We start from the raw sequence: 16,589 nt of genomic DNA on the forward strand, positions 1-16,589 counted from the left end.
TCGCTATCCATATATTATCCTAATGCACTGTCGGGTCTTCGGCAAGATGAAGTTAAATATGTCTATTTAACTGCAAACTCTAGTCAGAGGTCTGCCTCTGCACAAAATTTACGGTCTTTATCACGCAAATCAGTTTTCAAATTGCTGTCATTTGGCAAATTATGAGATCTTTAATTTATTTTTCAAACTTTGATTGCTCTACAAATCCTTGACAAAATGAGAGATTCAAAAAACAATAAAGGTATAAATTAAACCTATTTTAAGTAATCTGTCAAGCTGATATATATTAAAATAGCAATCTTTAATTGAATTTTATAAAAAGTATTTTTAACGTGAAATATTAGGCACCTATATGACTATAAAACGTGTTACTTCTTTATTACAGCATTCGCTGTTAAAACCTTTTCAACCTTTCAATTTTAGAAACAAAAATAATTCTAAAAAAAAAAAAAAAAAAAAAATTGTAATTTTTAAAATTTATTTTTTATGGAGAAAAAATTCTTTATTTCTTCATATAAGCACATGTTTCACAACATGCCGTCACATTTGGCTAAACAATATCATCACATTTATATTGTTCATAAAACAATCACAGAACACTTACAAATAAATACCTAAAAAGAAATGTTTACAGAAGTCATTCTTCAAGTTGCTTCTGGTTGCAAGCAAGATGAATTTTAAATTCAGTTTAAATTTACAATTAATTATATTTAAATCACAATGAATACATTAAATGGAAAAAAATGTCAATACTTCTATTTCAAATAACATAATTTATTATCAAATTTATTATGTATAAAAAAAACCTAAACTAAATAAATACATTTATGGGCACATTAACGGTCAACAAGCACAATTTGTTCAAGAAAAGTTCACAAAAATGCACACATATAGCGCAGAAGCACATAAATATATCAGAAAAAAAGCATCCAATAAATAAAGCTACAAAGAAGCAAATTCATATTTTATAAATATGCATGAAGCAAATGCATTAAATATGAAAGTAGACATAACCTGAAAATAAAGCAGCTGCATTCTGGAAAAATATGCAAAGAAAGGGCATTATAAGCAGTAAGTTTTATCTTTACAGCAAGCGAATGAAACCGAACATAAGTGGGAGGAAGAAGCAAATAAGCTTTTGCAACACAGAAGCAAAGGAACATTTACACAATTATTGCACTGTAACCATTGTAAAAGCTTGATTCTTATGTTAAAAATACACATTTTAGGCGTCGCAAAAATAAGAGGTATCATTCACTTTTGCCTTCCAGAATTTTTAAGACATTAAGTTCTAGATATTTAATTAACATCAAAGTATGATTTAAAAAAAATTTAATTATATTGAAATGCAAGACACGAATCCAGTGATATACAGTGAAATGAGAGAGGACGGAACAAGACCCGCTTGGTCCGAGCATAATACATGAATCTAGTAATGAAAAAGTCCCTGCCGTCAAGGCTTTAAAAGGTGACGTCACAGAAGAACCAGGAATGAATCGTGGAGCCACGTGGAAAGCAATTTCAATCGCAGAGGAAGATCGACTTTGGCGTCACACGGAAAGCCTCCTGAAATGAAGAAATATTAATATCTTGAAATTAAATTGTCTCAAAATTATACAATGTGTGAGATAAATAATTAACATTCAATACTATATTCATGCTGCCTTATTCTGTATTTTCAATAATCTAGTAGACAGGATATTTTCTGATTAGTGACTCTCCCTTCTTAGAAAGGCTTTGCTACCAACAGCAAAGAACCCCAAACATTGTTCCCACGGAAAAAAAAAAAAAAAAAAAAAAAGAGTCACCAAATATCGGTCAGAAAGTCTATCCCAGAACCGACGGCTATATAAATTCTTTTTTGTTTTATTTTTAGCCTAAAGGAGCGTTAGGTCGGAAGGGCTACTAGTCTCAAAAAGGGATTTTTTTTTGTTGAATCGCTATAAAAGCAGGAACCTTTTTTCAAATTGTTGCCACCCAATATTATCGCCCTGTATTATATTTAAAGAAATTAAATCATGAAGAAATTGCATGAATGTGTGCATGTTTTTTGCAATGTGAAAAACAACGATATCTAAAACCATCAAACTTTGAATAACCTAATCCTCGACCCGAATATGGGCACACGGAAACCCGAATTTTGAATTTCGAATTTGTTTTATTGTGTATTTCATCTTTTGTAAAACCATACTGATTTTTTTAAATAACAAACTCAAGCTTTTCAAAGCAAGCAGTTGCAACACTGTACGGGAAAAAACATTTTATCTCTAACACGTGAGACTTCATATCAGAAATTCTAAAGATAGGCTGTTTTTAAATATTTTTAGCCCAAATGCTTTCGAAGCATGTATGTGTGTGAAAATTAAAAAAAAAAAAAAAAAAAAAGGCCCCTTGGGCGTAATGTAAAAACCAAAAGCTTTAAGATTTTTTTCTTTTCCTTTTCTTTTCTTTATTTTTTTTTTTTTTTTTCGGGCGATGCGTAAGGTGGATAGTTCTGCGGATAAACACCACTGCAGCATGTGCATTAACAGTTTTAGAATGTATACTATTGGGATATATTAAGTAAAGATGTTCAAACGATAAAATAAATATGTCAAATTTTTAAAACCTTAATATGCGCAATGCAGCATAGGGTGTATTTTCGAATATGAAAATTATCATACTTAAATTTTTAATAAATGACATATAAACTGAGATAAAATATGAAAAACAAAAAATCTTTCACATTTACATTGTATTGCACGCATATGAATAATTATCAAGTTTCAGCCTACTTTAAAAAATGTATTTAAAAAAGAATTTATCTAGAAAACTGAAAAAAAAAATTCTGATGTCTTTTGTATGGCATGCTATTAAAGGAAAAGAAGAACGTATATAATTTCTGTGATTTATTTATTTTAATGAATTTTTATTTAATTCATAAAATACATCTAAAAAGTGTTAACTATTAGAATCATGGTGCTACCTAAATCATAAATCTAAATTGCAAATTCTGCTATTAATTCCATGAGGATAAACTATAAAAATACGTTTTTAATTCATTTTTCTCATATTGCATTTATTACCTCTATTTTTGATTAAAAATTCGCTTTACTTTTTAAATTTCTTTGCGAATAATACTCAAAATTTTATAAAATAATTAATTTGGTGATGTGATTGTTCACATGGGATGACAGAGAAGGAGGATTATTAGATATTCCTGGATTATACATTTTTACCTAAAGTGTTCGACAGAGAGCAGCACTAAAGTTAGTCAGTGTTCTAATTCAGCGGTTCAACATCACATCATACCACCTCCATTGTTCTGAAAAGATTTTCACGATTTACAACCGTTCTTTGAATCTTCAAGTACTGTACAACTAAATGCTGACAATATTAGAAAAATGATACACAACTAGACCAGAATAGGGCAGCCAACCTAGGAGCTCGTAGAATCGAACTTACTGGTTGAATAATGATTCCGGCATTTAGTTAGTTGCTCAATATAATTCAGTTTATTTTATCTCTTATGCATCGATAAGGAAATTTACGGTTTTGAGTACTCGCTAGTAATTATTACCCATTTAAGACCTAAATCATGCAAATCAAAATTTGAGATTTAAGTTTCTAATCGTATTTCAGTTTTAGCATTAATTCAAGCGTTTACTAAGCATTAACTCAATTAGAGCAGCGGAATAACAGCTTTCAGAATAATGCATCGGTTTCATCAGTTTAATAATTCAATTTTTCATACTTTTGTTATAAAAATTTTAATCTTCAAATAATTTAGAAAATAGTAAAAAATAATTCAAAAAATAAGCACAATAATTTCTTTATAGGGTAAAATGTTATCATTTTATTCTCAGCAGATCACCAATAACTGAGTGCAAAGTTTTCCGAGAGGTAATTCCCCCCCAAAAAATAATGTGTGTTACCTAACATTAACACAAAAGTGTATCATTTGATAATAGGCTATCAGTTTTATAAACACAAGAAAAAAAAATTCTCCTTTTAAAAATATTTGTGGTCATATGATCAAATGAAAGCTTAAATTCATTAACAATACTGTTCAAAATGTTTAACTGTTATAAAATATTTTTACTGGTAAAAAATTGTTTTGAATGCTATTTTTTTAACATCCATTTGTAGGAAAGTTTACTTTTTTATTTCATTCTATTTCATTTTAGTGAATTTTGCAGACAGTTTTGAAACGAAAATTAATTATCCGAAGCTACTTTTTAAAGAAGAAAGCGGGTCAAGTGCGTTTCTATTGCAATATTAAGGGGCGAGAACTTCTGTTTCAGCGACACAGCGCTGTACATATTATTTAATTTTTTATGTGTTATTCGCCATTAATACACTGTTTAATTACTTCAAAATCAAACTATTTCTTTTTAAAATGTCCAGAGAATTTCATATGTCTTTAGAGTGTCTAATAGCCGAAATGCTACAAGAATTCATTGAGAGGAATAGCAGCTTCATACAAATCGCAAATTTTCAAAATGCTAACTATTTGACACCTTCGCTTATACGCTGTTGTCATAACAATAATCAACTACAGTTTACTAGTTTGAAAATAATGCCATTAAATAACAGAGAGAACCTGACATTGGAATACTTTTCGAGGCCATCGAGTACGTGATTCTATTTGCGCGTCATGACCAAGCGAACCATTCACCTGAAAAAACTAGATTTCGACTAAGGTTACACATCCACCTCCGGCTACACTGCGTCCAATTCATTATCCCACATACTTCCGTGTTCTTCAGCCGTCGGTGATGCGTAACAGTTCGATGATGAGGTCACGAAATAATATCCATCTCACGTGTTGATTGATTTTTATTTCTCTCCATCACGTGCGCTGCATATATATTATAAAACGAATTCATCATGTTTCGATGAACCTAGTTACTGTATTAAGTAGTCTATCGGCAGATTAAGATGGCGAATATTTTGATACCCTATTCTGAGAGTAGCTTAAGTTTAGCTAGTGACAAAAACAGATATAGTATAATAACATCAATAGGCTAACTGTAAAAGTTAACTTATCTTTTAGATGAAAGAATGAACGTAAAGGTAACCAGATAAGCTATTATGATCTTATATCGAAGGGTATAAAAGAATGAACGTAAAGGTAACAGGATAAGCTATTATGATCTTATATCGAAGGGTGTTTTTAATTAAAGACGTAAAAAAGAAAGTTTATAAAATTCTTTCGTATTTGCAGTTTATTTGTCAAACTTCTGAAAGGACAACTGACTAAGGAGTCTGCCTTTTTTCCGTTTTAAATGCTGTAGTTCTAATAAAAATATTAAAATAATAACAAGGAGGAAAAAGAGGTACCGCTAAGTAATTCCTGACACATGATGTATTATTGGTATGAAGTATCGTTAAAATTAAAACTCGCTTCTAGTGTTCTTTAATAATCCTCCTTAATCTAAATTTCTCACTGGAATTAATACAAAATTATTTGCTTTATAGATTATTATAAGAAATTTATTAGGAATGCTTGATATAAGATGCACGTAATTTTTTTTGTTATTAATAGCTTATTAATTTGGTACTTACCAAACGAAATAAAAAGTTCCCTAAATACCGAATCCCACGGAAATGCGCATATATGTTATTTAAAAAAATGTCCCCTTACCTTTAGATCATTTGCAAAGTTTCCAGATATCTATAACAGATCCAAAGTTTCAAATATCTATAACTGATACCTTAAGCAAACGGAACTTACGCGCTAGGAGAATTCTATTTGCAAGTAATCTAACGTTTTTGTATTGAGGCCATTTTTACAAGCCTATATCATATCGAAAGCCGCATTATTTCAAAGCTAGTAACCGCTATACAGAAGAAGCACTCTAGTTTCATAATTGTCACGATATTATTCGTATAACTAAACGAAGTCGCCTAGAAATCTTTTAATGAAACTTTTAAGCAATGGTTCATTCACTTCTTACATGTCTTTGCTTTCACGTACCTGTAAAGTTAAAAGATTAAAAGCCCATATATTCGAGTAAATGATTACAGATAACTTAACTCAGAACTTTTTATCTTATTTTCCATTTTCTTTAAGATATGTTTAATTAACCTGTTAAGATATGTTCCTTTATCGTACAATCATACGACTTTTTTATTGCAGACTTTATTAAAAACTGCTCAAAAAAGATAAGTTTTTTTATTTTATCTTAAGAGCTTTCAACTTACCTGGACATCGACTAATATTTCTTTTCGACGGCGTCCAGCGCCTTGATGAACTTTTCCAAAATGTCCGTTACACCTTCAAGGAATGCAGGGCTTACACTGGGCAGCCCTCGTTTCTGGCTTTCACGGAAGAAGGCGCCGCCCAACAGAGGCACCAGCATCGCACCCAGACCCACCACCATCAACAAGGGAAGAGCGGTGGATAACATTGATGAGCCAGAAAAGCCACCAAGACCACTCAAAATGCTACTGAGTCCTCCACTTCCTCCTAAAATTAAAAGAAAGATGGTCATCTATCAGATATCGCTATAAGGAATTGCATAAAAATCATATGAGCTCCTTGTTACCGTTAACAAAATAGTACGAATATTCTTCCCCAAACTGTTTGAGACTCGTTTGCATTCATTGCAGATTATACAGAACAATAAGAGATAAGAATAAAAAAAATAATAGCTCGTTTAAAATCATTAGTTAGACATTTTAGATAAAGGACTTGCGTATGTCTCAAGCTGTTTTCGAAACTTAATGCAGTGACCTTAGTGTTATAACATTATCTAAAGCTGTTTAAAAAGCAATTAAATTTTGAAAGTAAAAATATAATTTGAGAATTTTTTAATATGCATAGGCTACGTATTCTTTCACATATTCTTCTTTTCTATGGATCATGTTACTGGTTATCTATTTATCGCTGATGTATTTTGAGCAAGAAATATCCTACTTATTATGCAACAGGCATTTCTTAATGGTTACTTTGCTCAAAATTCTTAAAAGAATTGTAAATTCATATTTCGCAAATTCGTACCGTACTATCATTAATTCATATGTCCTGTTATATTGTTAAAAAATTCTTTAAAATTTAATGGTGTGAATAATGAAATCAGTATGGCATTTGTAGACATACTTAAAAGATATTTATTAATAAGCAGTACCTTTAAAAAGGGTATAAATTTTATGAGCGTCAGAAGGATTCTTAAATACATTAAATTTAACAAAGATCGTTATAAGCATATTCTAAGAAGCAAAGTGGAATTAAAATACCTTTATGTTTCTTGAACAGAAATGTTTAAAAAACTTTTATAAAGTAAAATCTGACGCTGATTGAATATCGAACACTGAGTAATAGTAGCTCAAGTTTATTTATTTATGCATGTGAATAATGTTCTGCTAAAATCTTGTTATGACGTACCCTTAAAAATGAACATTATTAAAATAGTACAAAATTCTGTCTATCAGTCAAATGATACAGTCATTAATGCTACAGCTGAATTTTAGGCTGATTATTTGCTAACAGGGTTTAAACTTAAATCTTTGACTCGCGATGAACATAGCGCAGATTGTGTTTATTAGTAATTAGTAACTGTAGACGCAAATAAGTTATTTAAAATTTAATAACTTTAGAATAATCATTAATTAATTTAAAAGTATTATATTTATTAAATTGGAATATTTTCGTTTTAAAAGTTATGCATTATTAAAAGACGTTCTGAATGTAATAAAAATAATACATTCGAACATCTTAGTATTTAAATTAAACAGATGATTTTTTTGAAAATGATGAATTTCACTTACATCAATAACAAAAAAAAACTGTATGATCGGAAACTTAAAAAATAATTTAAGATGAATCATCGTAAATTTTGGAATGTTTTGGGTATTAATTATGGTTAAGAACACTCATATATGAAACATAGAGCATTCAGAAACGTCATCTGAATGTTTTAAGAATTACTTAAACAAAAGGAAGTCGTGGTCATCTGAATCCCGACTGATTTCACTGGGCACATAAATCGGTTAATTTATATCCAAGCAGATGGTTAAGTATTTGCTGTTTTACAACTATGTGAACTAATGCTCTAAATATTATACATAAACTAAGTAAATGCACAATATTAAAAAACCTCCATGAACTATTTTTAAGAAGCAAATGTATTTCCTGAAAGTCTCATTGCTGTTACGCAATGGGCCGATAAACGCTAGTTCATACTGAGCTTTTAAAGAAATGTTCACTTTTTATCTGTTCCAAAAAATTAAGTTAAATTGATAGGGAAAAACTGTTTTATCATGTAAATTTTTGTTAGCATTTTACCAGAATATAAGTAGGATTTTACATTCTTAATGACTTAAAAAAAGTCCTTTTTTTTTCTATTTATCTCCTTAAAAAACCTCAGTTTATAGCTTAACGAATTAACAAGAAACCCAATTCTTCGTAATTAAAAAAAATCGATTAAAAATGGATTTTAAACAATACAAGTACCGTTCAAAATTCCCAGTATTTCAAAAGCTTGCACTTCAGAGTAAATTTTTATTTAATATAGAATAAATGTTTTATTTAATTAATAATTTCAAAATTTCTTCTACAAATTGGCAGAAGTATACTTTATCATTCTCATTTCCTCTTCCGATTTTATTAGGAGTTTCGTAAACCTCTTTTTAGGAATTAAAGGATGTGTAGTGAAATGTTTCGCCGTGACAACGCTCAGTAGAAGAGTATTTGTGTGTATGTATATATAAATGTTATAAATAGGTTAAGAAAACATTTTGCGATTATATCTGTCATTAAAATTTTTATTATGCCTAATACTAGAATTCTACTATTTGGCTATTATTTGGTATTAGGGAAGTAAGCAATCGTTCTCTTACGGTCATTTGAAACATAATTTAAAACACAAAACGCTATACTTATTTTATTGCATTTTATGTTTCGGACGTACTTAGAATAAGAGCTATTGAAAAATTCTAAATAATAGTTGAAAATTTAGAAAACAATTGCTATCGATTTTAAAAGAAAGAAGTAAAGCAAGATAGATTAAGATATAAAATGTAGTACAATGTACTTACCAAAACTACCGCCTAAGCCTCCTAAGCCACTAAGGGCACTCCCTAGTCCAGACTGTCTTGTAACTGGGCTAGGAATAAAATAGGCTGGTGAATTATGCTGTTGTTGTTGTTGCTGGCTGCTGTGTTGAGATTGTGAAGAGGAATGTTGAGCAGCGACTATATGCAGCAACATCAAAGAAGCCGCAGTCAGGAGGTTTCCGCTAAGACCCATTCCGAAATTTTAACCTGGAATTAAAAATTTGCTATATGTTAACCAGCTAGGTAATCAAATAATTCAAAGAGCAATGGATTGATAATAAACTAAAAATATTAGAAATGTCTTCAAAAATTCAAAGCATACAGATTGCTAATATGCAATATAATTTAACAAAAAAGTTGCAATGGTTTCATATGATTCCTTTAATTATTTAATTACCAACAGTAGAAATAAATCAGTCTCATAGAAATCAATTAGTCTAAACATAACGAAAATGTAATAATAAATTTAAATAATCAGTCTAAATATTAAAAAAATTGTTATGATTTCATCCATATGAGAAGATCGCTAGTCTACCAGTAGATATTTAGTAAACCATTGAGATAGGTAAGTAATATTGATCTTAATATCTATAATCTTTCAAGGATCTGAATATGTTTAACTTTAGTGCCTGATCGTACATTTTACAAAAAAATTAATTTATTATCGTATTTCAAAGGGAAAATAATAACTCAAGACTGCGGCTGCTATTCAAAAAGCTTTTACTAATTAAGTACCTTTTCAGCATTTTTTTAAAATTTTATTTTCGTTAAGTTCGTAAGGTATTTTATACTAATTGACTAATTTTAATGATTTGAACCAATCGTATAATTCCACAGTCTAATAGTATCTGAGAGGCTTTGAGATAATATTACACAGCTGAAATAAGCTTATTTATTTATTTGTTTTAATTTTGCAAATCCCTAAGCAATTTTTTTTATTAATTTTTGCTTCTTTTCAGTTTTAAAAGAAACATGCCAACGTAAATTTTAAATTAGGTTGCGTAGATTTTAAACAAAACTTTATGAGTTTCGAGGGCAATCGGACACGAGTACCTCTTCTTCAAGAGCAAAACAATTTATGCCTTCTTCATTTTCCAGAAGTTTTATCGATAGAAATTTATTCAAAAATGTACGCCGAACTATGGTTGATTTTTTTTGCCCAGTTTTAATTCTACTTTTTTTTTTTTTTTTTTAATCTTTTTTAAAATTTTCAGCAAATGTTTAAAAATCAGATATCATTTGCACACTGTTTAATTAGAAATTTTATTAAACTAAATTTCACCTTTTTTATATAATAATTTTTTGTACTTCTCTTAACATCATCATTATAAATTTTATCTCCCATATTTGCAAAATTTACCAGCCCCTGATGTATTCAGATTATCTGAGGATTTAATACATAAGTTACATTTTCGTCTTTATATCCAAGGCATCTGTCTCTATCCAGTGATGCATAAATGGCATATTTCTTTACAGTAAATAAATAGCATAGGATTTCGAGCATATAAATGTATTACTAGATGGCAATACGTTAACAACATTAAAATTATCTAAGATTATTTGCCTAAGATATAATGCATTCAGAGAGAATTTTATAAAGGAATCTGGTTCGTCTTTACATTACCAACTCAGAAAAATACATTATCAATCAATGCAACCAATCTGTTGCAGAACTAGAAATGGAACTCATAATGCAAAAATTAACTTTAGCAGTTTTATTCTATTTATCACTAATGACATACAGTCTTAATTTTTAGACATGCATTTACTCAGTTAATCATGTAAAATCGAAAAATATAATATCATAACTTCTATTCTTTTCTGTATTATTTATACAAAAAATAACAATGCAAAGCGAAAAAATTTGCAATAAACATAAATATTTATTTCGGTAGGAAAACTACGCATTTTCTTTTTTTCCCAAATGAAGTTATTACTATTGTTTGGAAGTTATTAATATTTCTTGCAATATTTAGACTTGGGAAAATATAGACACAGTTTAGGTCAAGGATATTAAAAATGAAATTTGAAATGAAAAAAGCTGATTTTGTAAAGCTTATAAAATTAAACGTCATTAAAAATCATAAGATAATCTACTTAATTTTAGATAAATATATTTAAGTTTCACTTTTCTTACAACAACATAATACATGTATTTTCAGCGAATTCTTATTTTGGCTAAAAAAATAAAAACCTCAGATAATTTCAAAAGAAAGAAAAAAAAAAAAACTGTAAAAAAAAAAAATGTTTGGACGTTTTTCCTATGTTTTATTTTTAAGATACATTAAAAATTAACATTTTCACATTTTGACATCTCGCACATAATTTTTCAAAAGCGTGCAAAAAACACGTATCAAAATTTTCTCTGTGTCTCTTTATATATATATATATATAATGATTTATTTCCTAAACAATATTGATTAATTGATTATATTATCTCCTAAGTTTAATTAAAGTAGAATTATTTTAAAAGTGTGAATCCATACTGGTAAGTTATATTTTGAAAGATGTTTTGAAGTAATTTGAAAGCAAAATGTTAATTATGTTTTAACGGGGACTGAAATATATATATATATATAAACATATACAGTTTATTAAATCCATCTTTTATTTTAGTTTTACTATTTGTATAATACTTATATTATCTCCTAAGTTTAATTAAAGTAGAATTATTTTAAAAGTGTGAATCCATACTGGTAAGTTATATTTTGAAAGATGTTTTGAAGTAATTTGAAAGCAAAATGTTAATTATGTTTTAACGGGGACTGAAATATATATATATATATAAACATATACAGTTTATTAAATCCATCTTTTATTTTAGTTTTACTATTTGTATAATACTAAAGCACAAGCATTTTGTTAGTAAATTACATTTTTTCAAGTTAATTTCTAATGTATATTTTTATGACTTCAAAATTTACGCTTTTAAGAGTATATTATTATCAATAATATTTAATAATTTCTTTTTTCAATTTCATTACAGCTACACTTTTCAAAAAACAATTTACTTTGGTTTTTCAGAACGAAAGAGTTAAAATTCAAACAGCTTTTTTTTTTTTTTTTTTTCCTGAGGGAAATAGCGTAATAATCCATAGGAATTTACCAAAAAAGACAAATTATTTTCTATATTTGAATGTAAAACTTTTCTCGGAGAAACTTCAAAAGAATATAAGTTATCCATACAAAAATAATCCAAGAGCGAAAAATACTTCTTTGATATCGATGGATAAGAATTTTCCACATAAAATTCTTCTTACTCACCTGTTGCCAACAGAGAAAGAAGACTAAGCAGCTAGTTGTTGCTTTGTGTTTGCAGACGGTTTTAAAATGGCTGAGGGCGGGAAAGACCTGGAGTTTTTATAGCGGCCTACCTAGGAGGTGACCTTTAGTGAGGTCATATGATGGAATAAATAACACGCATGTCACCAAGATGCTATGCTCTTCCCTAGTTTACGCATCTCACAGGTAACGCAACGTATTCTCTTCTAGGCTATTGGGCTGTGGGAAGAGTGACGTAGACGCGACGTCAGAGGTAGAGCCGGCCTTTTTTTTTTTTTTGGATATGAATTTCTCTCTGGGGCATGTTTACAAACTAGTATCAACCACTAGTATTTTGTAGACTGTAGATCTGCTTTTATTTTTAATTCTGTCAGAGCGAAATGACAAGGGAACATACTATTAATTAAAACGCACTTACGAACTTATATATTTTTCTAATAATTCAGCGAAAAATTTTGGGTTTTATTTTATAACAGCAAATATAAAAATGTCTTTTTATTGTGCACTCTAATTTAGGAGATAAAAATGTAAATTTATAAAACATCCTAAAATTTCAACTTTACATACTAATGGCATAAAGTATGGTTTTTAAAGTTGAATGTTAAGATATTTAAACATTAAAACATTAAAATGAAACTTTAAAACGAAACATTAAAACGTAAACTTTAAAACCAAAAAATAAAAGAGAGAAAAATGCTTTAGAGAAACTTAATTTTGTATTTGTTGTATACAATTTATATATCAATCATATAACAATATAGTTAGTTCAGTTTAATGCAGTACACTTATTCAACATATAAAAATAGTTTTATAACATTTTAGCGCAGTTAAAATATTTTAAAACAATATTTTTTTCATACAATTTCTATATTATTTTTAGTATTTATGCTGAATTATTAGAAAAATATTACAAATTTAACTAAATTTCCGTTAAAGTAAATTCTGCTGTTCCTGTATATGATGCTTAACTTAAAATTGTTTTCGTTTTCCCCACTTCTGCTACAAAATAAAAAAAAAAAAAATATATATATATATATATATATATATATATATATATATATAGCACGAACTCATTTAAAAAGGAAGAATCCTATCTACTACTGCAACAATTTTAATGTCAGAATACAACAGTAGGATTTTAACGGTGAGACAAAGTCTGTGCGCCTTTTAATATTTTCCTTATATTTTCCCAAGTCTGCATAGTTATTAATAAATTGTGAACCTCTTGAACAGCGGTTTAGTTTCAGTGCAGCAGCAGTTCTCTTGGTTATTTATACACATAAATATAGTTATTGACATTCCACGAATGTTTCCGAGCAAAAATTAAAGAAAGAAAGAAAACTAACTGCATTTATGATAATGCTAAAGACACAAAATTAATATATAGAAGGCGAAAAAAATTATATTTATTTGTATGTAAAATTTCTCATGCTGTAATAATTAATGATATCAAAATTATTTTATGAATTCTTCAGTATATTACATACAAGTATTAAAAAAAATAAAGGATTTTGTTTCCGGTTGGCTGATTTACAATTTTAAATTACATTAATCAACAGTATTTTTACCTAAATAACTAAACTCCTGTGCCGTGGGATGAATTTTAGACAATGATTCTACTCACTTTGCAACTAAAAAAAGTGGAGAAAATATTACTTTTGCAAATTTTCTTCTGCTTAATCTCATTATTTAATGAATTCCGTTAATATGTAGGATTTCCCACTGTGCAATTCTAAGTTACAGTTGAATGCAAAAAATCTTAAGCGAATAATCGCTTGAGTTCGTGAGGTAGAAAACAGCAAGTGAGAAAAATGAAATAACCCTTTATTATTGACACTGAAGTTTAACAGAACTCCCTCTTTGGAGTTTTACAATAAAGCCTACACTCGGACTTGACTTAGAAAACTAAGAACTGAACAAAACTAATCTTAACTAAAAAGATATAGCCCAAGCTATCAAGAATCTAACGGCATTGGTCCCTTAACGCTAATTGACTGCGAAGCTATTAAGGGCCTAAACTACGGCAGAGCGTAACAATAGCTTACGAGAGAGTAGCCTAAAAAGGTGGACGCGTGCTAGCCAGAATATCCGATTCCACTAAGACAGTAGAACTTCGCGGTTAAATACCACTCTTCCTCCATTTACATTCAGACGTGATTCTAAAACTAAGTTCTGGCCGGAAGTGGTAAGTTGAAATTAAGAAGCGATAGGAAAGGCAGTTTAACTCAAAATTTAACTGTTAATGAAATTAACATAATCCTTACAAATACATTGAATTATAAAAACACTTGAAATAGTTTTATTGACTATTAAGGTTAATCAGATTGAGATGTACACCTGGAAATATAATTAGAACATTCATAATTTAGAGCACGGACTCGAATCTAAATTTTGCGGAATGAAAGATCTAGAAGGTGAATGCTCCGAAGAACTAAAAAACCACTTTCCTGGTACTATGATGACTCTGAAAGGTAGTTCCAGGGTAATATTTCAAATATGCAAAGTTGAAACTAATGGAAAAATAGGATGACAAAAGTTTAAACTACCACGCTAATGACAGGAGGAATCAAGAAACGAAATCAAACTAGAATGTACAACAGGAGTACGTTCATGAAAAATCAAAATATACTGTCATTCCTATAGAGCTCTTAGTTCTCAAACACTAAAAGCACATTACAGATAATAACATAAAGGTAAGGCAAAACAAGATAAAGCAAAATCCTACGTACTAATCAAACATGTATTAAAGATTACAAATTATAAATCAAAATATGGAAAGAGTAGGACTATTTATAGTATGTACAATAAATTACTAATTAAGAAGCAAAGTTATAATCAGCTAACAGCGGGGCAGGAATGGTGTACTAAACTCATCATCTTGAACTACATAACTGACTATCGATGAGTAATTGAAAATAGCTTTGTTAATTGACTTGGAAAAGAATCTTTCGTTGGTATTTTAGAGGCACTCCCTAATCTCTACACAGCAACGAATTTGTGATGAAGATACAAGCATTAGTGATAATACGAAGCACTTATTTTGGATGATTTTGCCGTTAATTTACATCTGTCTAGGTAGCAGCTGCCCAGACTGTGAAGGCATAGCATGAAATGGGCCTGATGTTCATTATGTATAACGTTCATTTACTCCTAAGTTCCAGATCTGATCTTTAACCATGTCAGAAACTAAATACTGAAGAAAGGCATTATATGAACATATACGAAATGGAGGGTTTCTTGAATTATGGCGTTGTCAATCTATATATGAATTTGTTATTCATTATGGATAAATTGAAATAATCTATATTTTATAAACATTTATAGTAATAACTTATTTTATAAATTCTACACTGGAATATACATATGATCTACGCCTAGATTATAAACATGTGCTGCACAAATGGAAGATTTCGAAAGCATCTGAACATTGCTTTATTTTATTAAATGAAAAGAAAACCTTAAAGAGAAATAACTAATAATATCGTTCTCAAGCAAACAAAAATTATATCTGATCTCCGCATGTAAGTATTAATTAGAAAAATGGTTACCAGCCCGATATATTTAAATGCACAAGTAACTTGTACCTGGTACTATGTGATTCAAGAAGCTCAAACGTATGCGGAAAAAAGTATTAAATTATTGTAAAATATGTATCATATACCAACAGAATAAGACATGTTATTAAAGATTTCTGAAATTAAATGTACACAAGATGAATAAAATCCTAAAATGAATACCGTTTCATGCCTATAAAAACATCATTCAACAGTTGTAAGTGTCGTTTTACCGTTTCATGCCTATAAAAACATCATTCAACAGTTGTAAGTGTCGTTTTACCGTTTCATGCCTATAAAAACATCATTCAACAGTTGATGTTAAAACTGACTCAAGGATTGTACTCATCATTTGCTGTGTGTTTTATCAGTAGTTTCAAAGCGTGTTAAAACAACTCTAATTGGCAACAAATTGGGAATAAACTAATAACAATTTAATGTAAAAATATAACGCATTTAAAAGAAATATGCATTTTTGATTTAGGCTCATGATGTGTATTTGTTGGACGTATTGTATATTTTGAGTTTTGAACTTAAGTATCGTATCACTATATTTTTATTATAATTCCTTTACTGGAGTATTAATTTGCAGAAGCGCGGTATAAGTAACAGTAGCTTTATTGATTACAGTGTTTTGCTGATGTGAAAGATATAATATTTGAAAATGAGGTTTCAAAAGGACACCGAAAATGTTTGAGAGCTGTTAATTTAATT

General features: G+C 29.1%; 1 protein-coding gene across 1 annotated transcript; it reads right to left on the bottom strand.

Moving 5' to 3' along the window:
* Positions 1-476: 476 nt before the first annotated feature.
* LOC146996877 (uncharacterized) lies at positions 477-12,458 on the bottom strand. The gene is made up of 4 exons (XM_085819069.1): positions 12,304-12,458; positions 9,022-9,246; positions 6,187-6,451; positions 477-1,566 (listed from the first exon to the last, which is right to left on the bottom strand). The coding sequence occupies exons 2-3, from the start codon at positions 9,230-9,232 to the stop codon at positions 6,198-6,200; spliced, it is 465 nt and encodes a 154-aa protein (XP_085675195.1). The 5' UTR covers positions 9,233-9,246; positions 12,304-12,458; the 3' UTR covers positions 477-1,566; positions 6,187-6,197.
* Positions 12,459-16,589: the final 4,131 nt, after the last annotated feature.

The sequence above is a fragment of the Stegodyphus dumicola genome, chromosome 6 (assembly GCF_044657685.1).
Source record: "Stegodyphus dumicola isolate Sdum_Otavi_A_Nest chromosome 6, ASM4465768v1".
Lineage (NCBI taxonomy): Eukaryota > Metazoa > Arthropoda > Arachnida > Araneae > Eresidae > Stegodyphus > Stegodyphus dumicola.

Coding starts and splice junctions, on each gene's coding strand:
- LOC146996877 (XM_085819069.1), bottom strand. CDS start 9,232: ATGGGTCTTAGCGGAAACCTCCTGACTGCGGCTTCTTTGATGTTGCTG. Junction 6,452..9,021: donor AGGCTTAGGCGGTAGTTTTG/GTAAGTACATTG, acceptor TTTTAATTTTAG/GAGGAAGTGGAGGACTCAGT.